General features: G+C 39.3%; 2 protein-coding genes across 3 annotated transcripts; one reads left to right on the plus strand and one right to left on the minus strand.

Moving 5' to 3' along the window:
• Window positions 1-3,230: 3,230 nt before the first annotated feature.
• LOC148888359 (myelin protein zero-like protein 2) lies at window positions 3,231-19,584 on the minus strand. The gene is made up of 6 exons (XM_089013865.1): window positions 19,389-19,584; window positions 19,193-19,308; window positions 7,024-7,193; window positions 6,545-6,755; window positions 5,838-6,006; window positions 3,231-4,396 (listed from the first exon to the last, which is right to left on the minus strand). Exons 2-6 carry the CDS (start codon window positions 19,236-19,238, stop codon window positions 4,228-4,230), a joined length of 765 nt encoding a protein of 254 aa, XP_088869991.1. The 5' UTR covers window positions 19,239-19,308; window positions 19,389-19,584; the 3' UTR covers window positions 3,231-4,227.
• cd3e (CD3 epsilon subunit of T-cell receptor complex) lies at window positions 16,070-25,630 on the plus strand. Of its 2 annotated transcripts, none has more exons than XM_089013867.1 (5): window positions 16,070-18,590; window positions 22,489-22,680; window positions 22,748-22,879; window positions 23,049-23,086; window positions 24,387-25,630. In XM_089013867.1, the coding sequence occupies exons 2-5, from the start codon at window positions 22,521-22,523 to the stop codon at window positions 24,450-24,452; spliced, it is 396 nt and encodes a 131-aa protein (XP_088869993.1). In that variant the 5' UTR covers window positions 16,070-18,590; window positions 22,489-22,520; the 3' UTR covers window positions 24,453-25,630. The 2 variants fall into 2 exon arrangements, with proteins under 2 accessions (XP_088869993.1, XP_088869992.1); XM_089013866.1 differs by lacking the exon at window positions 16,070-18,590 and adding an exon at window positions 21,171-21,360.
• The last annotated feature ends 105 nt before the right edge of the window (window positions 25,631-25,735 follow it).

Raw genomic sequence — 25,735 nt, forward strand, 5'->3', positions numbered from 1 at the left:
CAGCATGGACCGCACACTACTTCTACAGGGGAAAGAATGGTGCCTGCTGACAGTCCTTGCGAAACCTGTTGTGGCTCAATATTACTTCAAATATAAGACGCACCGGCATATAAGGCGCGGAGTCATCTATTGAGGAAAATCAAGGCTTTTGGGTGCACGTTATATACCAGAAAATATGGGAGCTGTGTGTATTTGATAGTAGTGCAGTGCTGTGGAAGACTGAAAGTGTTTGGTAGTGTAGTGATTCACATCGCCAAATGGCCCATACACAATTGCCCCGTGCGACTTGCTGACAACCACTCTCGAGTGTAATGGATGGATGTTCAGTGCAATATCTCTGCGGGGGATGTCTAGTTGGATATAAAGATACGGTGTGGCACTGTTTTGTGACAAAGCTCTGGATTTTATATCTGGTGTAAGAGAATAAAACATTATGGAACAGTCGCTGCACTGATTAGAGACATATCGCTTTCTCTTTTGAATGAGTGACCACTTGTGCCATTTACATGTATTGTGTATTATATCCCCAGATGTGCGTGACTTTTTTTTAGACTCAGATAACAAATCCCAATGCCCCTTTCCTAACCAGCACTGCATTGTGCCGCAATGTATTGGTGTGTGTGAGCACAGGGGGCTCTCTGTTCATGTGCTGTAGCAGTGCGGTGTCTGTTTCTGTTAAAAGCTCTTCTGACACAAAACAAAAGTATTTTGTCTGCCGGCAAACTGTGAGAGACTACTTTAGTTGTTTGGAAAGGAGCAGATAACAAAACGAAGGGGGTTGGGGGGTCAAAATGTCAGGCATAGACAGCGTATATGCAACCGTATTCATCTTACTTTGGACTCTGATACCGATACAGGAATAATGTAATTGGTGAATGACCCGTACACTGTGAAACAAAATGGAAACGTTTCTCACAAACAAGTCAAGCATTGCGCAATAGTCAGTGGGAATCTTCTGACATTAGAAATAAAATAAATTGTAAAAATATATTTTTTAGCAAGTTACATCATATCCACATTTATATATATATATATATATATATATATATATATATATATATATATATATATATACATACATACAGTAAAGTCTCGTTATATCGATATTCTCGGGAGTCCGATATAACCGGGACTATCGATATATCCGACCCTGCGCGCATGTAATTTTCTCCTTGCGTTCATAGAAATAGTATCGTAATAAGCGGTACTATCGATATAACCAGACTTTACTATATATATATATATATATATATATATATATATATATATATATATATATTTTTTTTTTTTTTTTAATATATTTTTTTTATTTTATTTTATGGTCCTTTAAAATTAGTTTCCTTAAAAATTATGCGGATTAGTTCAACACATTGTAATCGCTTGGATTTTTTTCCAGTGTACATACTGAAGCGAGGGAGTCTTTATGAAGGTATCCGTTCTATTGAATGTTCGTTTGTGAATGTCCAATTGTCCTTCGTGTGTGTGTGTGTGTGTGTGTGTGTGTTACACTTTCAAATTCCTTCCTGAGTGAATGTGAGGTGATTTCTTTCACTCTATCATGACAAGTCTGTGCTTTTGTGTGTTTGCCTCGAGTATGCAATGGAATTTAGACATATATATACATATACATATATATATATATACATATACATATATATATATACATATACATATATATATATATACATATACATATACATATATATATATATATATATATATATATATATATATATATATATATATATATATATATATATATATATATATATGTGCCAGGGACAACCAATCTCAAGGTGTGGAATACAGTGCAGTGAGTAAGAGGAGATCTTGTTCTTGAATCTGTGACGATTCGAGGTTATCAAAGGCAATGCCCTAAGGGATGACGTTGTTTTGCACCCGTGTAGTGCACCGTGTTTACCACAACAACCAATAAACTACACCAAAGCTTTCAGGTAAACAAATGAAGGTTCTGCATCACATATGCACGCAATGAGTTGTACCGTATTAAATATAATGATGCATAATAAATGCTATGAAATAGATTACACTATTACATAATAGATGAATTTGATAAAAGGATGTCAAATTATACGAGTGTATTTCAAACGAGGTTGCAAGTTCATTCATTGATTCATTCATATGGATTTAAGCAGTGGTGGGCCATCAGAACTTGCAAGGCCTTGACTGCTGGCCTAAAAATATCTGAATCACAGACTAATATGAATTATATTTTGCCCATGAATTCTTTTAAAATAATTCCAAATTGTCTTTCAGCTTCCTCTCATTGCTTTTTCCCTGTTGTGCTGCTTCAAGATGTTTAAAGGCTTTCTGATTCTGATTCTTTTCGTATTTAGGCATTTAACCAATCACATTTCAGCCATCATTTGTTACTAGGGTCAGAAATGTACGCTTTCACAACCTTTTCTGTGGACCCTGTCATTAAGAAAGGTAGAACAGATCCGAAGATAGCAAAAAAAATAAAAATAATATTGCAATTTTTTGAGGTTATCGTGAATCCACACGTTCACAGTAAAAATTCCTACAGTTTATTGACAGTATTGTGAAGTGTCCTTGTGTCACGGTTTGCGAGGTGGTGATGGCGGGTTCGGATCCCAAAAAGCAGGCAGGAGGGAGCAGGAGGTTGTTTGACAAATTGTATTAAAATAAAGGTCAGCAGTAACAAAATGTAAAACATCAAAATGATCTGAATGGAAAAAATACAAAGTAGCAAAAGAAAACCAAGTGTAAAAGTCCGCCAAGGTTAAACAAACACGTACACAATGCATGCTGCAACCAAGCAGCAAACAAACAATGAATCGGCACCGGATGATCGTGCCAGGTGTCTTTTTAAGTGTCATTGATTATAACGACCAGCACCTGCGAGGCTGCCGGCAGGGCTGACGTCGCTACCCGCTGGTCGCCAATTTGATCGGGACGACCAGCACCTGTGCAGGTGCAGGCGGGGCCGACAGTGCCCCCCGTTGGTCGCCAACCAGATCATGACACCTTGAGAGTTTTGAAAGGCGCTTATAAATGAAATGCATTTTATTATTATTCAGTTCCTTCAAGTCACAAGTTATTTCCTGGCCAACGGCATCCTCTAGTGGACGTGTAGTAAATCACACCACACTTGCAGTAGTGGAGTGATTCAGACCTAGCACAACTGAAGGCCTAAGAGTCACATACATGGCCCGCCACTGGATTTAAGTACACTCAGCACAATGGAGGAAATATTTAAAAGTGCTTTTTTTATTCGAAAATCATGCTGAAAAACTCTAGGTCAAAAATATACTTGATGTTAAAAAAAGGGAATGAAATACTTTAGGTAAGAACTAAAAGCCGAGAGCGATCGGCACATATTGTTCACAATGGGGTCAACAGTACAAAATAACAACAACAAGGCCCCAACATTTTTTTTTCTTTACAGTCATGTAACGCATGCACAGAAGAAGGTCACAAGGACAGTTTGCATTCAAAGGTTTTTCAGATCAAAACTCCTTCGCAAATATGCATACATATACGGTGGCTCACATAACCAGCAAGTTGTTTTACTTGTTTTTGTTTTCAAGTCATGTCATGTAACAGTGCAATTCCAGCCATTGAGATATTGAATGGATTTGGTAAATGAACGTCACCCGCTACGTCCGCACAATTAACATATTTTCCAGTGTATAAGGCGCACCAGAGTATATGGTGCACCCCCAATGAATGGTGTATTTTAAAACGTTTTCCATATATATGGCGCACCTTCAATGAATGAAAAAAAAACGGATACAATTATAACATATAAATATATTTTAAAATTCCAAATATAAGGCACACTACATTAAAAGGCGCGACAGTAGAGGCTGGGGTTCAATATTACTTCACATATAAGGCGCAGGGTCATCATTTGAAGAAAATGAAGGCTTTTGGGTGTGCTTAACACCGGAAAATACGGTAACTCACAGCCTTTGTTCGGTCCGGATTGGAATATGTCGACAAGGGGCAAAAAGGAAACAATTTTGATCCCCCTTTCAAGGATTGAGAAGGTAATTGTGCCTCCTGCGAATCATTCAAACAGGACATCCATCTGTCTGCTTTTACCTTCCATTCATGATGACAGCGTGTGTGACTTCCCTAGCAAGGGTGCACAAGCACTCTGTCTTCTCGCCACTTGGAGACAATATCGTCTTTGTTTTTTTGGATAACAAAAGGGCAATCCCTCCGTATGTTCCCACCTCTTTAGTCCGAAAAGCCACCTTCGTCATCGTCGTCGTCGTCATCATCTGAGCTCGGGCCACCTGATTCGGAGCTGGGATCTTTAGTGCTGGCCTCTGAGATCATTCCGTCTGAACTGTCAATCTCTATGGACGTCTGTGATAGGTACAGGTGGATGGACCTCATTGGGTGGCTAGGACGCGGCAAGAAGTGCGCCGTTGGCGAGACAAGAGCAACACAACACAACACACAGCCGCACAAACACACACAGAGTGAACACATGCATGCATGTTCATGAATGTTTCATGTACACGCATGTGAAGAAGACATCACAGACATAGAAGAAAAGACAGACGAGCAGATGATACACACAGCAGCAAGGACAAAGGGTCAAAGGTCAGACAGGGTATCAAGAAGTTGCCTAAACTTGATCATAATGGGTAAATTTCACCTTTGACCATATGAACCACCACCGGTATTTACAGTAAAGCCACCTTTTTTTCGCAAGAGGCAAACAAACGGCTTGACCGTCAACAGGGAGATCTGAAAACCCAAGAATGCAAAGTGGAGCCCAAGCAAGAGAAGACATTTTTCATTCGATGAGCTGTTCCAGACATGAGAACAGCTAATGGTTGAGCACTGACTCAAACTGGCAGTGATGATTACTGCTTTTCTCCAAACTAAAGCACCTTTAATATTCGTCTCAGCGCACAGGTGACAAAGTCAAGGCCCAGGGGCCAAATCTGGCCCACCACATCATTTTATTCAGGCCGTGAAAGCAAATCAAGCATGTCAAATGCAATGATGCTTGCTAAAGTCAGAAACAACATTCCAAATTGTCCCACGTAAACCTCAATAACTATCATTAAATTTTGTTTCAAATTTGAAAACAAGTTATTCATTAACTCATTCACTACCAGATGATGTGCAAAAAAAGCGTCCACTCGAGTGCCAGGGTTTTTGTCATTTTCACTCAAATTCCAGCACCGACAGAATACTGAGTTTAGGACTACATAAACATTTAAAGCAGAGTAAGAAACCTAAGACTCTTTCATCACACTTTTTCATTAGAAAAAAGAGGTAATTCTTAAATGATATGGGTCTGGAGTTATATGAGCTTGAAATGTTTGTCTCAGAGCCATAAAATAAAACCGGGTTATTACACATTTGCTTTTCTTTTGCTCAAGACTGCATCGACCATCTTACTTGTACTGCACTGCCATTTGAAATGTATTAGTCGGCAAAAAAACACTGGGCATGCACCATTGTTTAAATGCCACGTCACCAAAACATATTGTCGAAAAGGAAATGCTGTTTGACATCAATTTAAGATAACAGGAAAAGACGCGGTGATTTAGAAAAAGACAAGTAAAGGCACATTGTTATATTAAAAAAAAGAATGTTCTGTGTCTACAAATTTTACATACAGTCAGTCATCTCCTTACTGGGAACCCCCCCTTGAAAGATTGTGGTTGGAGAGGAAGTTAGAAGTTGAATGTCCAGCGGGAAAGAATCAAAGGCCCCAGGAAACCCGATCGCCCACAGTCAGATGGAGAGTAAGAGAGGAAGTCTATGATTCTTTCCGTTCCTCTCTCTATCACCGCCTTCCACCGCCATGTTTCTCCTGGCCTTACCACACTGTGGGATCTTTTCTCTCTTTGCGGGGAGCTTCCACTTCCCCTTCCCGCTTTTGTCGCTTCCTCTTGCACCGTCGGCAAGACACGATGATGATGAGGAGGAGAACCACGACTGCAATCCCTCCGCCAATGGCAAATGCCAACAGGAGGAGCTCAGAGAACGATGCTGGAGAAGGAACCAAAAAAGTCGTAATTCATCCATCCATCCATCCATTTTCTGTACCTCATTATTCCTCATTAGGGTCATGGGGGTACTGGAGCCTATCTCAGCTGTCTTCGGGCACGAGGCGGGGGACACCCTGAATTGGTTGCCAGCCAATCGCAGGGCACACAAAGACGTACAACAGTCACTCTCACACTCACACCTAGGGACAATTTGGAGTCTTCAATCTGCCTGCCATGCATGCTTTTGGAATGTGGGAGGAAACCGGAGGACCCGGAGAAAACCCACGCGTGCCCGGGGAGAACATGCAAACTCCACACAGGGAGGCCAGACCGGGATGCAAACCGGTGACCTCTGGACTGTGAAGCCGGTGTGCTAACCACTTGAATACCGAGCCGCCTCATTGATTACATAAATGAAAGTATTTTCGTTGAGAAATTACATTTTTTTGTGGCTTCCTCCTCACCCTCCAACTTTTCAGTGCATAATTGAATATGCAGTTTGATTTCTTAACACATCATGTGGGGAAACTAAATCCAACCTGTAGTGACGACCCGCAGTCGAATCTCTCCAACAGAGCCGTGCACATCCGGCGGGTTCTTGACCTGGCACGTGTAGGTGCCGTTGTAGGTGAACTTCACTTGACGGATTATGATGGAGGCGTCCTGGCTCATGATGTCACCAGCCCAGATGATGCGATTCCGAAAAATGCCTTCCTGAGGAGGGTACGGCTTCTGCTGGTAGTGAAATACCTTTACCACAGACACACACACACACACACACACACACACACACACACACACACACACACACACACACACACACACACACAAAGAAGTCCTCACTTGTCAAAAATATCCTCACTACATATGGTATAAAATCACAGTGGTCCTCACAAGAACAGCCATCCAAACATACACACACAAAGTGTAATTTATTTATATGAATACTGAGCAGATGTCAACTGAAGAACGGGATGGATGCTCCCTCATAAATGCTGAGGCGCCAGTCAAAACTTACCGATTCCTCTCGACCTGGTTTAAGGGGTCTGAAGCTCCAGGAGATGGTGATGGAATTAGGGTTGATATTTGAGTTGGTATCGAATGTACACTTCAGACGAATGTCCGTCCCGTTGACTGCCTCCACATCAGTAGAAGTATAAATACGGATCCCTCTGACCCGCATCATGCCTACAACAGAAGACATATATCAAACTAATTTTTGTCGCGGGCCACATTGTAGTTACGGTTTCCCTTTGAGGGCTGTTATAAATTTAGGGCAACCATTAAAATGTTTAATTCCCTCCTCACATTACATACACAGCGGACAACAAATTGATGAATAACTAGTTTTAAAGGACAACCGACGTCTAATAATTTGTAAAATGGCTTCAAATGACTTCTACTGAGCGTATTTTACAAAGATTCCACCGCATATAGCTATATTTTACGTTTTAAGACTCGTGCTGAATATTCCGGAAGTCTTGTTTTTGAGTTGGTGACGAGTCCGTACGTGACGTCACTGAAGGAACACCCCTGACCAAAAAAAAAGGACACATTGTCGCAGTCCTTCCATCACGTCAATGCTTGTTTGGTCTGAAAACCTCGTGTTACGCCAGAAGAGGGCGTCCAAGCTCCATATAAGGAATGCTCACCCACAGAAAAACTGATCCTGTGACTGTAAAGTGACCTTGAGAGTTTTGAAAGGCGCTTATAAATGAAATGTATTATTATTATTATTATTATTATTATTATTATTATTATTATTATTATTATTATCAGCCTGTGGAAACGCAATACACTGTCATGTCTACACGAGGTCGCCATTTTCTTCTGCCTCTTTTTGGGTGAGACATTTACCCCCAATGTTGCCTCAAAATGGCACGGAATACATTCTTTAATCGATTGCAAACATGCATGCTTTCCTCTTCGGAACTATTTGAATCATATTCATAACTGGATGTGTAACGAGAAAGCATATTCTCTGAATCTGAAGCCATTGTTTTGATTCTCCAGCAATGCAAGACATCTTGGCGTGACGTCACGAACTGGGGCGGGACTTTCTGAAAATGCCCAATTCGCAGCTCAATTTTTTGCAGATTTTGGACACTAAGTCATTTTTATTGGTGTTTTGCATTTGAATAACAATATCATCCTGTGTGTTTTGGGTATTTTAGATGCTATAAAACGTTTTTCTGATGTCAGTTAGGAAACAAAAAGTGACGACGGTTGTCCTTTAAACTTAGAAGGAAAAATAAGACAAAAAAAACAAGAAAAATTAATATATGAGGCAAAGTTTAAATACTACTACTATTAATAATAATAACACACTGGGGGCTTTGGATTTCATTTGCATGCCATTTGCCTGTATGGAATCCAAACGTCAGGTATTTTCAGAGATCCTTTTCACACTTGATAATTGCAACAGCCACATTTTAAATTTTCAAAGACAGACGGCAGACCACGTGAGTGCAGTGTTAACGTTGTCGCTTCACTTATGGCAGCTACAGAGGATGTCTGAATGCTATTGCAACATTTCAGGAGGAGCTCCTAATCAAACGAGTCTACCTACCAAAATAAAACCAAATTCACTTTAGCAATCACAGTGAAGCTGTGTGCACGTTATCCTACCGTCACTGTTATTATCTTTCAAAAGTGCAAAGAGGAGGAATTGTTTTCACATGCTGCATTTCTGTGGGCAGGATAACATGTACTGTATACACATCCTCAAAACATCCATGTTATTTCATTTCTACTTATTTTTATCAGTTAGTTAGTCGATATATGTATGTAGTTGAGTTATATGTATATGTTAGTTTAGTATCCATGTACGTAGCTCAGTTAAAACCCTAAGCTATCTTGTTTCAGTCGAATATAATATTCATCATTGTATTTCACAGCTGATAGGTTCTTTTCAAAATGACATCACTCCTGTGGTCTATATCTGCTGGAGACAACTTCCAAGTGCTCTCTCTCTCTCTCTCTCTCTCTCTCTCTCTCTCTCTCTCTCTCTCTCTCTCTCTCTCTCTCTCTCTCTCTCTCTCTCTCTCTCTCTCTCTCTCTCTCTCTCTCTCTCTCTCTCTCTCTCTCTCTCTCTCTCTCTCTCTCTCTCTCTCTCTCTCTCTCTCTCTCTCTCTCTCTCTCCCCCCTGCCATGAAGAGCATTCTCTAGCTGCCTGAGAAATAAATAATCATTTTTCTCTGTCACTTTGCTTCCTGCCGAGTGAATATTTAGACCAACACAAGTGAAGAAGCGACCCAGGAGAAGAACATTATTATTCACCTAAACACACACACACACACACACACACAACATCTACAGATTTTCACACTCTGGATTTTTTTTCTACTCGGCAAAGCTCGGGGTGTTTTATTTGTTGGGTTTGTGTGTATTCTGATTTGATTCAGCTACATTGCTCAGTGACCGTGGGAATATGTGTGCGGCTTTCCGTCTTTATTTGTACCCTGTCAGTGACCATTCCAGTCAGCTGGGGTAGGCTCAAGCTCTCCGTTGTCCTGAATGAGCATCCTCGAAAATGTGATTACGAATCATTTGTAGTCCTTTACATACTACATAAACAGTTCCCCAAGGCAAATCTCAAAGCAGTTCAGGCGTCCTTGCCCTGTGGCTTTTTAATCTACACAGCCTTGAATTAAATCGTCTTCCAGACTGAACCTTGTCAAGACAGCATTAACATTAGGGTAATACTTTGATGTAAAAATTACTTAGCAATAAAAATAATAAACTATGGCTCATAATCCAAAGGTCATACAACAGATTGCAGCAATTTTGACTTTGGACCAGGACAAAATGAGGCAAAACGTCTGTGTACGCTCTTAGTCATACAGGAGTGGTCCATCGATGAAAATTTTTCTTCAGCCGTCATCTGTACTTCTTTGAAGTTGTCGGACGTTTCGCTTCTTATCCAAGATGCTTCGTCAGCAAACTAAAGTCTTACTGGTAGTATAGGCTCTATATATATCTCTACTGTCCAGACATGGTGGTGCCGGACACAGCTATGATAGTACGAACGATCCAAATTGAACCTCACCTCACCATTACGGTTAAACAAAATCCTTCCCTTAACCGTAATGGTGGGGTGAGGTTCAATTTGGATCGTTCGTACAATACACTGTTTAGGCAACATAGGGTTAGTCTTGCTGATGAGGTGATACCAGGGAAATTGGGCAATCAGGCCAGTCGTCAGTCAGAACAATAGAAGCTATCAGTGGAGCTGCAGGGATTAGTCCTCTGCTCCCCCCAACCTGAGAGCAAAGACCTATCACAGCAGTGGCCTAAACTACCAGTAAGACTATAGTTTGCTGATGAAGTTTATTGGATAAGGAGCGAAACATCAGAAACCTTCAAAGAAGTACAGATGACGGCTGAAGAAACCTTTTCATCGATGAAAATGAGGCAAACTAACTCTTAATCATATTCACCTTTAGGACCAATTTCAAATTTACAATTGACAAAGCCTCACAGCTTCTGTCTGTGAGATGGACGTGCTATCCGCAATCACCACCGCGTCGCGAGTGGAATACTAAAAGCACGACCAACGACGCTCGCTAAATCATATTGCTCAAGACAAGAAGCATTCCGAAGGGCTATTTGGAGTCATGTTGTTCCTTCCAGGCAGCAGATAGCCAGGAAAATGTCAGCAAGACTAGAGAGCCTTAGCAGCACGTTTTCTTTCTTATCAGGCTGGAGATTATTTCCTGTGGGCCGGGATGAGAGTGTGGGGCACCCAGACGCCCCCCTCCCTGTACCATTAATTAGGCATCTCTCTCATCGCTAGATTCTGACCGCCTTAGATCACTATAACTTGATTCAAACGGGCCTGATGAAAAGTGAGAGAAGACAAATGTTGACATACAGTAAAGTCTCGTTATATCGATATCGGTTATATCGATAGTACTGCTTATTACGATACTATTTCTATGAACGCAAGGAGAAAATTTACATGCCGCAGGATCGGATATATCGATAGTCTGGTTATATCGATATTTTTTCCGACTCCCGAGAATATCGATATAGCGAGACTTTACTGTATTTCCATCGCATTTGTGACCAAAAAAAATAATAATTCAAACATACCAAGACGTGCATCCAAGGCTAATATGACAAAAAATGTTTTGCAAAACCCTGCATTGACATGACTCCAAAAGCAGTGGTAAATCATGCCCATGTGCAAACACATGCAATTTATTTGTCTGTAAGATCCCCACATTTCTCTTAATAAACATTTTGATAATTATTCAGATTATTTGCCTAGCTGTGGGATTGATTGGCAAACACTCCAGGGCAAATTTTACTTTCCACATGACAATGTTGTGAGGAATCACCCATAGAGATGAGCAAGGATGTAATTCCTCCTCCAATCAAATTATTTAAACGCTCAATTGAACACTACTTTTGGCATAAAGTGAACACATTTCCAAAGCTATAACACATCATGACACATATCTCCCTTAAACTAATCAGTAATTGAATTTAAACAAGCATCGCTAATCTACGCTTTCAAGTACAGCCGAATACCGTTTAATTTTCAATTAAGAGCAAATTGAAGACTGCCAACTCTGATGCTCATTAACACAATTGCTTTGCTGGATTCTTAAGAGTTTAAATCACTTTAATGGTCATTGCTGTGAAGTTTGATTGGAGTGAAAGTGTAAAAAAAAACATTTATTTCCACTGCCTAAAATTGGGTACATTTTACATGATTTTCATGGGATATTTTTACCACTCTCCAAATCAGGAGATAGGGCAAATAAAAAGAGTTTCAATTACAACATGAGCTCACGTGGTGAATGACAACAGGATAATGGATTTTGTACTGGAGCTCGTTAGGAAGAATTATTTGTTTCGGTCTTTGTCAAGCCATTCTTCCACCCCACCATATCTCTCTGTCTGGTCTAAATCTTTCCCGTGTTTAATGTGAACATCCTGCTTGGCTAATGTCAACCACACCCATCTTTTAGGGGGAAAGAGCAGAAAAGAGAAACATTGAGAATGAAGCTATGGGCCATGCAGTCGTGTGAGCTTTGCCTAGAAGAAAAAAAATCCTGAGTGGAGATTTGTGAAAATCTGTCGATAGTAGTATGTTTGTGTGTGTGCGTGTGCGTGTGTGTGTGTGTGTGTGTGTGTGTGTGTGTGTGTGTGTGTGTGTGTGTGTGTGTGTGTGTGTGTGTGTGTTTGCGAGTGTGTGCGGAGGGGTAGGGATACAGACAGTTTGGATCATTTTTTTGATTTCTTTGACATGGTATTTTAAATGCTCTGTAAACTGCTTCGTTACAGCTGCAATGATGTCATATGCTCGAAATAAAACTGCATTGTATTATATTGTATTGTATTGCCCATAGTGTAGCTCTATCAAGTCAATGCATATTCTGCCATGATTCTACTATATGTGCCTGATAATGCAGTGCGCCCTACATATGAAGACAATTTTGAAATAGGCCATTCATTGAAGGCTTTATAAGGCAAATCGCCTTCTGTGTGGAAACTTCGATACCATACTCATTGAAAGACTGAGATCTTGATTGAGAGACAAGTAATATTTGAAATATGCACAATGTTATTTAAAACATGAAAATATAACATATTCATTATTTTTTTAAAGATTTTAGTGGGTTGATAATTTTATCTTGCATGGTCAACAGGCGCCAATTGATAGTGACTCCCCTGGTGGACACATCAAGTACTGCATAGATTTATTCAAGGTTGTTCTGGGCCTTTCCTGTGGAACAGCACACCTGTGTCTCTGTTAAAATGATTGTAGAGGAAACACAACACAAGTATGTGGACGAAACACGAATAGCTCCGTGTAATACAAAGAGCCCCTTCTCTGAGTGCGGCTTTGCTGATTTTTTTCTTTTGGCTTTTTGGAAACAAGGCCTGTCTTTCATGGTCAGGATTCAAAGCTGGAAAGAATAGTTTCAGGTAACTGTGCAAAACAGGAGGACAGAGACTGGTGAAATGTACTCTACATGGAGCCAGCCTATTTTCAATGTGGCCTATTTTCAATGTGGACATTTGCTCTATTTCTCTCATTTGCTGTATTTCTGAATGAGTGATCTACATATTGGCAGTGGCAAAGAAAAGAAAAGAATGGGAAGGGTTGAGTTTGATTTTGAAAACTAAATATAGAGAATATTAACTCATTCACTGCCATTCACGAATGTATTTGGAAACTGGAAATATGACGTATAGCGCCAAATTTGTTCGGGTTTTGTTTTTTTCATGCTTGGATGCCGATAAAGCGCTGGCCATGGCGTCTGGCAATGTTTTTTTCCCTTTCCACAAGGGGGAAGCATTTCCCTTGTTTCCATGTTATCGATTTTTTTTCCAGCTTCCGCGGTTGTTCAAGCGTTATATAAACCAATATGTATGTATTGCATTGTATTTTGGACAACTGCCCTCATTTCAAGCTCATATAACTCCAGACCCATATGATTTAGTATTTAACTCTTTTTCTGATGAAAGAACAGAGTCTAAGGTGAACCGGCGATAAGAAGAAAGGAGGGTGGGCGCAGAGCGCCGACGCGTATGTGGAACTGTTGCGGATGTCCCTGATCCACTGGTGGAAAGACGCTTTGATCCTCTCCTCTTTCATCTAGAACTGCTTCATGTCATCACAAAGAGGGTACAGCAAGTCCTGAAGAATGAATGACTCTGTGTCTTTGTTTTGTCATATTGTCTTTGTGCTGTCATATTATTTGTTATTTAGTTGTTGTTTTTTTTTTGTTCTTTTGACTTCAAGACGGCGCCACGAGAGTGGCTGCCTTTCCAGCAGCTCATGTATTTTGTTTTTCTTCTTTCATTCCTTTCATCACTTTGCTGCTGTGAAATGTAAATGTATCCACTGTGAGACTAATAAAGGCAAATCCAATCCAATCCAGTCCTAAAACTCAATATCCTGTGGGTCCTGGAATTCAAGTGACAATGACAAAAACCCTGGCACCGGAGTGGAAATATTTTTGAACGTCTGGCAGTGAATGAGTTAATATATCATGCATTGATACATTTTGGCACATTAATATAAATAGGTGGGTGGGGTGCATCAAAAAATTTGTCCAATCCATAAACGGTAATTTGCATTCAAATCCAAATCACTTCTAATACAGGTTACATATTTCTTCGTAGAACTGAATTTTTGTGTGCTGAAGTACACAAAAAAATTGGTTGTACGCACACCAGTAAGTAATCTGTATATATTAATAATAAGAATAAAACATTTCATTAATAAGCGCCTTTCAATTGCCATCCACCGGTTCTAGATCGCCACGCTCATCTGCATTGCTCAGATGACATTGAAAGATTGGCCATTGGATAAATCCAAAAGATGCTCAACTCAAACTCGCTTGGCCTCTGTGCTGTTTGCTTTCTGTGACACTCGAGCAGTTAGGACTCTCAAAGGACAGACAGATGTCCTACCGAGGTGGGTCAACACAGCCCAAGCGTGTTAATAACAAAGTGAAGCTTTGTTAAATGGATTCACCGTTGTGGTTAGATTGGAAACACCATTAAACTATTACATCCAGACAAAGTGGAGTACAACTGCTGACTGAATGTAGCCGAAGCCTAAACAAGCAAAGGAATCGCCGGTATGCCGCAGTCAACAACAGCCATCTGTTCCCTCTCCCTAGTGTGTGTTAGTGCGTGTGTGTAGTGTGTGTGTGTGTGTGTGTGTGTGTGTGCGTGCGCATGCGAGAAACAAGAAAGTCAGGACAGGTTGGCACATGTTAACTATGTTAGCTTCACACGTGAAAACGATCAGGGTTGTGAAATTAATAAAACGCTCACCCCCTTCTGTGAAAAATATCAAAAATTAAAGAAAAAAATGCTGTTTGTAAACTCACACTTGTAAAATTCTGCTGCATGGACATAAATACAGTCAAACCTTGGTTTTCTACCATAATCTGTTCCAAAAACCTCTTTGAAAACCGATTTGTTCGAAAACCAAAACAGCACTTTCCAATATAATCAATGTAAATTTCTTTTAGCTGTTACAACTCTAGAAAATAATTTTTAAAGCACTTTTAACTATTTTGGATTGGATTGGATGAGCCTTTATTAGTCTCACAGTGGAGAGATTTACATTTCACAGCAGCAAAGTTATGAAAGGAAAGAAAGAAGTCGAAAAAAAGAAAATACAGGTGCTGCTGGAAAGGCAGCCACTTTTGAAGGCAAAAGAACCCAATTTTACAGTATAAACTAGATAAACAGTGAATAATAAGTGCAGGTCATTTGTAAAATACTATGAAAAACAACCTGTAATATGATTTATCGTCACCAATTTTAACATCAACTTTAACATTCAACATCTCTCTCTCTCTCTCTCTCTCTCTCTCTCTCTCTCTCTCTCTCTCTCTCTCTCTCTCTCTCTCTCTCTCTCTCTCTCTCTCTCTCTCTCTCTCTCTCTCTCTCTCTCTATATATATATATATATATATATATATATATATATATATATATATATATATATATATATATATATATACAGTAAAGTCTCGTTATATCGATATCGGATATATCGATAGTCCCGGTTATATCGATACTATTTCTATGCACGCACGGAGAAAATTACATGCAAACAGGTTCGGATATATCGCTAGTCCCGGTTATATCGATATTTTTTCGGACTCCCTTGAATATCGATATAACGAGACTTTACTGTATATATACAGTAAAGTCTCGTTATATCGATATTCAAGGGAAAGACAGCCACTTTTGAAGGCGTGTGGGCACCTATATATATATATATATATATATATATATATATATATATATATATATATATATATATATATATATATATATATATATACAGTAAAGTCTCGTTATATCGATATTCAAGGGAGTCCGAAAAAATATCGATATAACCGGGACTATCGATATAGCCGACCCTGTTTGCATGTAATTTTCTCCGTGCGTGCATAGAAATAGTATCGATATAACAGGGACTATCGATATATCCGATATCGATATAACGAGACTTTACTATATATATATATATATATATATATATATATATATATATATATATATATGCAAGGGGCGTGTCTTTGGGCAGTAGGCGGGGGACATCCTGGACCAGTTGCTCACCAAGTACAGGGCACACAAACTTTTCAAACCACATTATGCTTGCTTTAAAATCATACTCTTCAGGACCAATGCTAGGACTTCACAAATCTTTCTGCATTTCCTTTGCCGCAAATCATATCTTGGCTCAGACTGTCTCCTGCCAACTTCTTCTCATTGATGAAAATAAGCAAATCTTTCTTTCTATTGTGTTTCTTTTTTAGGATGCTGCTGATGGTCGATTTCACATCTCAAACTCCTGAACAAACAAAGACACATGCACAAGACTCATATTTCACTATTAGCATTTACATGGATCTCAACCATACACGTCCGCTCGTGATGGAACGATACAAACAACGACGACTCACAAGGGAACGCGACACGAAGATAACGTACGATGTGCGGAGATCTCAACCAGACACGTCTGCTATTTTATCTTGATTGAACAATGCAAACATGGCTGCTCAAAATGGAACACTACACGAGGATGACATCATATTTGCGGAGATCTCAGCCAAACGCGTCTATTTCTTCGTAAAAAAATGATTCAACATTACTAATGCATCGGTGATAATGATCAATGCACGACATGAGGACATGACGTATAAGGAAGCGGCGGGTAGTCGAGTGGTGCATTCAGGTGCGTTCAGTTTGGTCAACAACCGATTTTCGGTTGTCAACTGAGGCATAACAAAACCTGAAATCTTTTGTCAAAAACCAAATTGGTCAAGAACTGAGACGTTCGAAAACCGAGGTTTGACTGTTCTCGAAATTCCTGCTCCCTGAATGTGACATGTACTAGTTGAAATTATTTTAAAACTACTATCTGCAGTCAGCAGAATATTTGTAAATATAGCTAGTTAATCAACAAAGTGTAATCTTGTACGAGTCTCTTAATGTTCAAGGTCAGGGAACCGTATTCAAGGGAAGCAATTCAGTAGCCCCAAAGGTACCACTCCAAGGACAAGAATTGCCGAAAGCCACCTACAGTGGAACTTCAGTTCAAATTCACAAACAAATATCATTCCTTTCATAACTTTGATGCTGTGAAATGTAAATTTCTCCAATGCGAGACTAATAAAGGCAAATCCAATCCAATCCAAATATGTTACCAAAACAGATTTTAGGACAATTCTACGCTTCAACTCCATAGGTTCTGCTTTCTTTCACCCCTTGTCAAGTCTTTCAGGTGTCTCATTTGTTTTTTTTCTGTGAGTTTTATGAGTAATGCAAACATTGAAGAACCTGTTTAGATTTTTTTCATTTTCAAACCTGTATGAGGCAGTCTTTGATTTGATTGGACAAATCACAACATTGGACAAAAAGACAAGTGTAAATAAAATGTTCTGGGGTGAATGTGCTCTTTTTGCGTCTGTAATGGGCAGCATTTTCACAGCCCCAATCTGTTCAGGGAAAAGGTTGGTTCTATTGGACAGTCTGCGGCAAAGCGTATGTGGAACTGTCGCGGCTTGGAATTGAAGCGGATTTACGTGGGGTGGGAGACGTGAGATGGTCTCTTTTCATCAACGGATGCTACAGCTTTGTGTATGCTTTCAACATTTAGCTTGTAGCAGACGTGAACGTTTCACCATGCCCTGATCCACTGGTGAAAAAGATGCTTTGATCCTCTCCTCTTTCATCTAGAACTGCTGTGTCGTTGTGTCACATTACGTATTTGTTATTTCGTTTTTTTTTTTTTTGTCTTTTGAGACCAAAGGCAGCCGCGAGAATGGCTGCCTTTACAGCAGGTTATGTATTTTGTTTTTCTACTTCATTTCCTTTCCTCTTACTTTCATCACTTTGCTGCTGTGAAATGTAAATTTCTCCACTGCGAGACTAATAAAGGCTAATCGAATGATGCCGTTTATGAGGAAGCCCTGCAAAGTGTCACTCGCAATGGCAGTGGTGCCTGGTAAATTCTCACTGGCACTCTTCGTCATCTGCAAAGGCAATTTGACTCCGGGCTGGAACGTGGTCCCCATTTCAAAGCTCAAAATAAAGAGGGAGAAAAAAAAAATCAGGAAACTGAGCATCCGCTTCAATAATTAATCTGAAATACTGGTGATGTCATCCATCTGTGAGAAAATGTTGCTATTTGATGCCCTGAGGTCAAATTGCCACACAAAGCAAATGTTGGTTTGCTTTTTTTAACCTGACTCGCTGTGTTTGCCAGGATAACAAAGCTGAAAGCTGTGATTGCGGTCACATAAAACCATGGCATTGTGATCAGTTAAAACACACCTTTTTTCCGAATTACGTGATCTCATTTGTTCAGCAACTTCATCCTTACCTAGGATTCCGACATCCTCCATCCTATGTTACTTCAACAGTGGCATATGATACTGTACTTTTGATGTATACACGTTATTGCTACTAGTTATTGAACAGTGATCCAATACAATCAATGTCATCACTTTACCTGTGATTATCTTCTTCTTCTTTTCCTTTCGGCTTTTCCCTTCAAGGGGTCACCACAGCGAATCAGGAACCTCCATCTTCAGAGGTATGATACGCATGTTTGTTTTGGCCAAGCTTTTACGTCGGATGCCCTTCCTGACACAACCCTCTGTATTTATCCGGGCTTGGGACTATCACATTAATTAATTTATGTTGTGGCATCCGACACTGACTGACACGAGTGGCTTTAACATTTAACAAGCGGAAGCATCTTATGGTTTCATTGTGTCCATGCATGGTCTAAATTGTTATGTCAATGGACATATCCTGGATATCCTGAGAAGATGTCTGCGTCAAACGGTGGCATACAATGTACATTCCAGTAGAAGGGAGGAAGTGAGGTTAAACAAAAAGTAGCAGTGACAATTGCTTGATTGGCAATTACTGCCAAGGCATTCTATTCCCACTCTTTATTCCTCCCTGATGGCTATTTAGCGGCTAGAATGCGTCAGTATATGACGCAGGACGACCGCCCCAAGACGCAGATTCAAGTCCCTTCGCTATTTTAAGGATCAGCGTTGTCCAAACAGTATCAGCCAGGTGTAGCCCATAATCGCGTATTTCTTGTCATTCAGAAGAATGTGGAATTCGTATTCAACCTTCCACAACTTAGTTGTTACACGAGCACGAATAAAGAGAATGTCTCACCTGAGACTGCGAGTCCACACAGGAAGAAAATCCCCTTTACGCACATCGGGAGACTGTCCAGTGATCACGACGACTGAAGACTGACGAACCGACAATTCCAAATTGACCTCCGAAGACTAATAGAGTAAAAGTTGTCTCTTTTTTGTGTTTCTTTACTTTTTATATTGGGGCAAAAAATCAACCCGGCAGTCCTCACCTCGATGTACTTCGTCTAACCACGGAGGAAGGACGGGTCCTGACTCGTTACTGGTCTGTCTCAAGTCAGCCAAGTCCTCCCACTGAGTGGGAAAGCCTCCAACGATCCTCACTGCCCCTTTCCTTTCTACTCCCTAACAAACGTGAAATCGGAATAGGACAAACGTTTACGGTTGCTTCACCAACCTGTTGAGCTGTTGGTTGTTGCGCAATCGCGTAACGAAGATTCACGTTGATTTGAACGAATGCATGACGTCACGCCGCCTGCGTGTCAATGTGAAATACAAGGAACAGAAAAAAGGATTCAGAATCTTCTTTTCCTTTCAGCTTTTCCATTCAAGGGATCGCCACAGCAAATCAGTGCCCTCCATCTTTAGAGGTTTGATACGCATGTTTGTTTTGGCCAAGCTTTTTGGATGCCCTTCCTGACACAACCCTCTGTATTTATCCGGGCTTGGGACGGGCACAAGAAGACATGTGTCCCTTTGTGGCTATAGAACAAGCAACTCGTTCAGTAAAAGTCTCCCAAACACAAAATGGTAATTGGCACAGCAACATTCAAAAAAAGCAAAAACTATAAGAAATGTAAATAAATGAATAGTCTAACCAAGAGGTTTCCTCATCACCCCCAATTGCTAACAAATAAACCAAAAGGTACTTTCACATCATGAAAAAAACTGATGCTAAATAATTCAGCGGTATCACGTAACGTGTTCATAGATGATATACACCTAGATATGACACTCAATATAACATAGCTGTTTACATATTATCTAAAAATATACAGAGGTTATCACCTCCATTTTAATTATTTCACATTGGCGAAATTAAGTGGATTGATTTAAATATCAGCATTGTAACAAATATAAACAAATAAGACGTTTATGCATTAACACGGTTAAAAATGCTACAAAGTTTACTTATTTATTTTCTTAATCGCCGTTTTTGTTCTTAATTTTAATCAAATGTACGGTAGATCAGTGTTTTCATCCCATGCCACGGTACAGTGTTCTGCGAGATGTTGTCTGGTATACCGTAGGAAATTATCCAATATTATGACGTTGTAATCTTGTAGTACTCTTTCATAGCAGAAGCTAGGAGAAGGAGGAGCAGAAGCGGAGCAATTTGACACAAGCGAAATTTTGGCGTGACCGCCTCGCCAGCTCATCATACGCACTACAAATGAATTCGATATACATACCTTTACTGATATATATATACAGTAAAGTCTCGTTATATCGATATTCTAGGGAGTCCGAAAAATATCGATATAACCGGGACTATCGATATATCCGACCCTGCGCGCATGTAATTTTCTCCGTGCGTGCATAGAAATAGTATTGTAATAAGCGGGACTATTGATATAACGAGACTTTACTGTATATATGGATTGTGTAATTCAATGAGTGATAGTAGAGTAGTTGACATTGTTTTCTGCTTCAAAAATGTGACACATTGAACAGAAGAATCTTGAATGGTGTTGGAATTAAGTGGCGGACAGTCAAGGTCTCCAAAGCCTTCTCTGCTGGCCTAAAAACATATGATTCACAGACAGATGTGAATTATATTTTGCCCATGAATTCTTATTAAATAATTCCACATTGTTTTTCAGCTTTCTTTCATTGCTTTCCCCCTGTTGTGCTGCTTCCAGATGTATGTTTTCATATTTTTAACCAATCACGTTTCAGCCAACATTTGTTACCAGGGTCGCATGTGGGTGTGTGTATTGTGTGGGTGTCCGCCTCAACTTGTGAAGGAAAGACAGAGATCAGCAAGCTCCCAAAGCTTCAAGTGACTGTTGAAGCGAATGCATGAAGAGTTTTGACTCTTGAAGAGAATTACTGAGGGCCACGAAGGGAAAAGAAAACAACAACACAGACAACAGAAATATAATCTTACGAAGAATATGTACAACGCCGCCGCTCTGCTTTTTTGTCAGCTCCTGATAATAAATACAGTGGAAGCTGGTACAGGTAAATGTTTACTTTTTTGTAGGATACATAACAAATTACACCAACAAAAGCAGTCGGACTTATTTGTCATGATGATGTTGAAGAAATGGAAATGTATATTAAAACTTTGATCGGGAAAATGAATAATTTCAGCCGAAACCAAACTCTGTGAAAGTAAGAAAAATAAAAAAGTCGCTCGAAAACAAATACATTATTTATATTAAATAAATGTATACAACTTTTAAATAATTGAATTCATAACCTAAAATGTAAAAATACACGAAAACAAACAAATAAGAGTATATATATATATATATATATATATATATATATATATATATATATATATATATATATATATATATATATATATATATATATATATATATATATATATATATATATATATATATATATATATATAATACATTGTCATTAAATGGTGAGTATAGTTTTGCCTTTTTGATTGTTGCTGTGCCGATGACCATTTTGTGTTTGGGAGCCTTTTACTGAGCGAGTTGATTGTTCTGTAGCCACAAAGGGACATAAGTCTACTTGTGCCTGTCCCAAGCCCGGATAAATACAAAGGGTTGTGTCAGTAAGGGCATCCGACGTAAAAGCTTGGCCAAAACAAACATGCGGATCATACCTCTGAAGATGGAGGTCACTGATTCGCTGTGGCGAACCCTTGAAGGGAAAAGCCGAAAGGAAAAGAAGAAGATAACTGAAATAAAATAGAATTTGTCTCATTGACCTTAAATTGCCAAAAGTCAGAATCAACATGGGGGTAGCTGAATTCTTCATTAGTGATTTACTGTATGTGAAATTACACTTGACAATGTTGAACAGTGAATAGAACACTATCTATCTATCTATCTTGCAAATTTCCCCCATTGTGGGACTATTAAAGGCTTTCTGATTCTGATATCTATCTATCCAGCTAGCTAGCTTTCTTTCTAGACAGCTAGCTAGCTATCAGCTCTACTAGCTGTCCATCTATCTATTTATTTGTTTGTGTATTTATTTGTTTATTTAGTGAGTTAGTTTATTTATTTATTCATTCATTTATTCATTCATTCGTTCATTTATTTATTTATTCATTTCTTTCTTTATTTATTCATTTCTTTATTTTTTATTTTTTTTTATAAGGTGGAGTGTCATTTTGGAGGGAAAATTTCACCATGACATGTCCGGAAAATGGAGCCTGGTTCAAAAAAGAACAACCCTTACACACTTCAAGCAATTTCTTGACACTTGATGGCAAAAACAAAGGCCTTTACCATTGTGAATATGAAAATAAAAACAAAAAGCTCAAATATTACTTCTATGTGGAAGGGAAGGGTGAGTACACACAGTCTATGTTCTTTGTGATGGTTGAAGTCTCACTTGCTGTCCCATCTTCCTTCAGTCTGTGAAAATTGTTTTGAGCTGGATGCAACACTGTTTGGGATGCTCATTGTTGGCGATGTGAGCATAACGATTATACTGATGATACTCATCTACAAGTGCGCCAAGAAGAGAAGTTCACTGGATACGAAATGTAAGAAACAATGTAACAGAGTGACTGTGTTCTGTATATGCACACGGTTCATTATTTTACTGTTATTATTTGATTGCATCAAGAATAATCAAATGCATTCCTTTTTCTCTTCCACTGGGATATTTTTTTCTATCAATATATTCATTTAAAAATTGAAATTGTCTTTTAGTACCTACAGGCCCAGCGGTCCCTGCTCCGGATTATGATGTAAGTACAGGATGGTATCACAATATACTGTATTTTCCACGACAACATATTCTTACGACACCTGTGACAAAGTCAAGGCCCGGGGGCCAAATCTGGCCCACCACATCATTTTATTTAGCCCATGAAAGTAAATCAAACTTTAAAATTGTCTCATGTAAACCACAATAACAATCATTATTTTTGATGTCAAATTTGAAAAATAGTTATTCATTATTTTGATGTGCACTCTATATGTAATGTGTGAAGGGGATTAAACATTCTAATGGTATCCCCAAATTCATAATGGCCCACGAGAGGAAACTAACTACTACGTGGCCTGCGGCAAAAAAATGAGTTTGACAGCCGTGTGTTGCAAGAGTTTAGTTGGGAACTACATGTTTTCAAATGGGGACGACAGTGGATTTCACTTAGGCTGGGCACTCTAGTTAACCCGAACGTGGACAAAATTTCATTAAAAATATTGGCAATCGGAAAATGTGTCACATAAAAATCAGACAATTCAAAATTCTCTGGATGGTACTGCCTTGAATGTGAGTCGGATTACTATTGGTGAGCTGGGGTGGTCTCACGAAACTGTCAAAAACATTCAGGAAACAGACTTGTAGAACAGGGTGTTTATTTTTTCAGGGGCAGGGGGGTAGAAGACCGTTACAAGCCAAAGAGTTCAGAATTGATTCTATTTGTGTTTATAAGGGAGACCCTGAGGATTAAAAGCTAAAATATTAATGCCTTACGTACCATATTTTCCGGCGGATAAGGCGCACTAAAGTATAAGGCGTACCCCTAATGAATGGTGTATTTTCTAACTTTTTCCCTCTATAAGGCACACCGGACTATAAAGCGCACCTTCAATGAATGAAAAACGTTTTCCAAATACAATATATAAATATCTAAAAGTTTTCCAAATATAAGGCACACCACATTATAAGGCGCTTACAGTAGAGGCTGGGGTTACACACTACTTCTTCTACAAGGCGAAATTGAGTCAGTGGCTACTGAGAGTAGTTCCACTTGTTGTGGCTCAATATTACTTCACAAATAAGGCACACCTCTGTATAAGGCGCAGGTTCATCTTTTGAAGAAAATTAAGGCTTTTGGGTGCGCCTTACAGAATGCACCGGAAGATAATGTATCTATTGTGTATGTATGTATTATTCCGTTTTTCTTGATCAAAAATCAAATCACTCAGCGACTATGTCTGGAGACCAAGTGATTTTGAAAACTCTTTGTTCTGTTTTCTGCCAACAATGATGCTGTATCGTGAGCCTCTAACACGGCGTCATTGTTCTTTTGTTGACAGCACCTGACCGCGCACACCCGTTCCCAGGACCAATACTCTTTTATGAACAGCGGCACATCAACATGAGACACCAATGGCAGGTTACACATTGAAACGGAAGACAATCAACTAAAGAGTCGATTTGCTTGTATTTACCATTGTATTCCGGCATTTCACATTGTTTTATTGCCAAAAACAAGTCAAACAAATTAATTTCATTATAATCAACATTCACAAGGATGACATGGCTCATGGCTCTCCCAAAGAAAAAGTTCAACATGTTTTGCAATATGTGTGGCCATTTGTAATGTCAGTGTGCAATATACTTCACAAACATGGTTTATTCACTGGATATAAATGGCTAGAGACTATGAAATGGGACAGTAGTTAAAAAGTAAATAAATCCTTGGGTGCGAGATGACCTCTCATTTATTATGAGTTCATTAAAAGAATAAATTGTGCATCTGAAATCCTGAAAATTGGAATACTTACACCCATTACTCCTTAACCAGCTTAATTGTTACTATCATAAAATCTTTGTTAACTGTGTAAGGGGAAAAGTCGTTTTTATATTTATTTTAACATTTTAAACAATTGGAGAAGTAGGATAAGTATTTACCACTACAGGCGCACCCCAATTTATGAACGAGATACGTTCCGAATAGTCATTTGTAAGGTGAATTCGTTCGTAGGTTGCTTCAGTGCTAGTTTGTATGGAATGTACTGTATGTTTAAGGCTCGTAGAAGTAACCTGTATTGGTCTGTCCTGAAAAAGAAACATTTAATAAAATATTTGCTCCATAAAGATATGTACATGTACAAAGAATATGACATATGTGACTACGAACATGTTCGTATGTACCGTTGTTTGTAACTCGAATGTTTGTAAGTAGGGGATCGTCTGTACTTACCTGTCTTGTCGGGAAGTGCAGGAGAAAACAGCAACCTTGATGTTGAATTAACTTAATTTCCTACCTGTTAAACAAGTGTAAAAAGAAGTTAACTTCTGAATAGTAAAAATAATAAGTAAAAATGTGTATACCCACCTAGTGTCCCAGTAGGGGGTGGTGGTTAGTGTGTCAACCTCACAGTGCAGAAGTTCAATTCCACTGTTCTGTTCTCCCTGTGTGGAGTTTGACTGTTCTCCCCGGGCCTGCGTGGGTTTTCTCTGGGTACTTTGGTTTCTTCCCATATCCATATCCCATATCCCCATCTGTATGACTATCAAAATATTCTTGTGGAGAACAGTTCAATAAATGCAGTCAAAGTTCTCCTTCTTTTGTATGTTTGTGGCCGGAAACACGATTGTGATGCTTTCACCTTGCAGCGGCGGCTCATATCCGTTCACCTCCCACGTGCACAGATGATGC

The sequence above is a fragment of the Hippocampus bargibanti genome, linkage group LG14 (genome assembly GCF_051943395.1).
Source record: "Hippocampus bargibanti isolate YZ-2025 linkage group LG14, ASM5194339v1, whole genome shotgun sequence".
Classification (NCBI taxonomy): Eukaryota; Metazoa; Chordata; class Actinopteri; order Syngnathiformes; family Syngnathidae; genus Hippocampus; species Hippocampus bargibanti.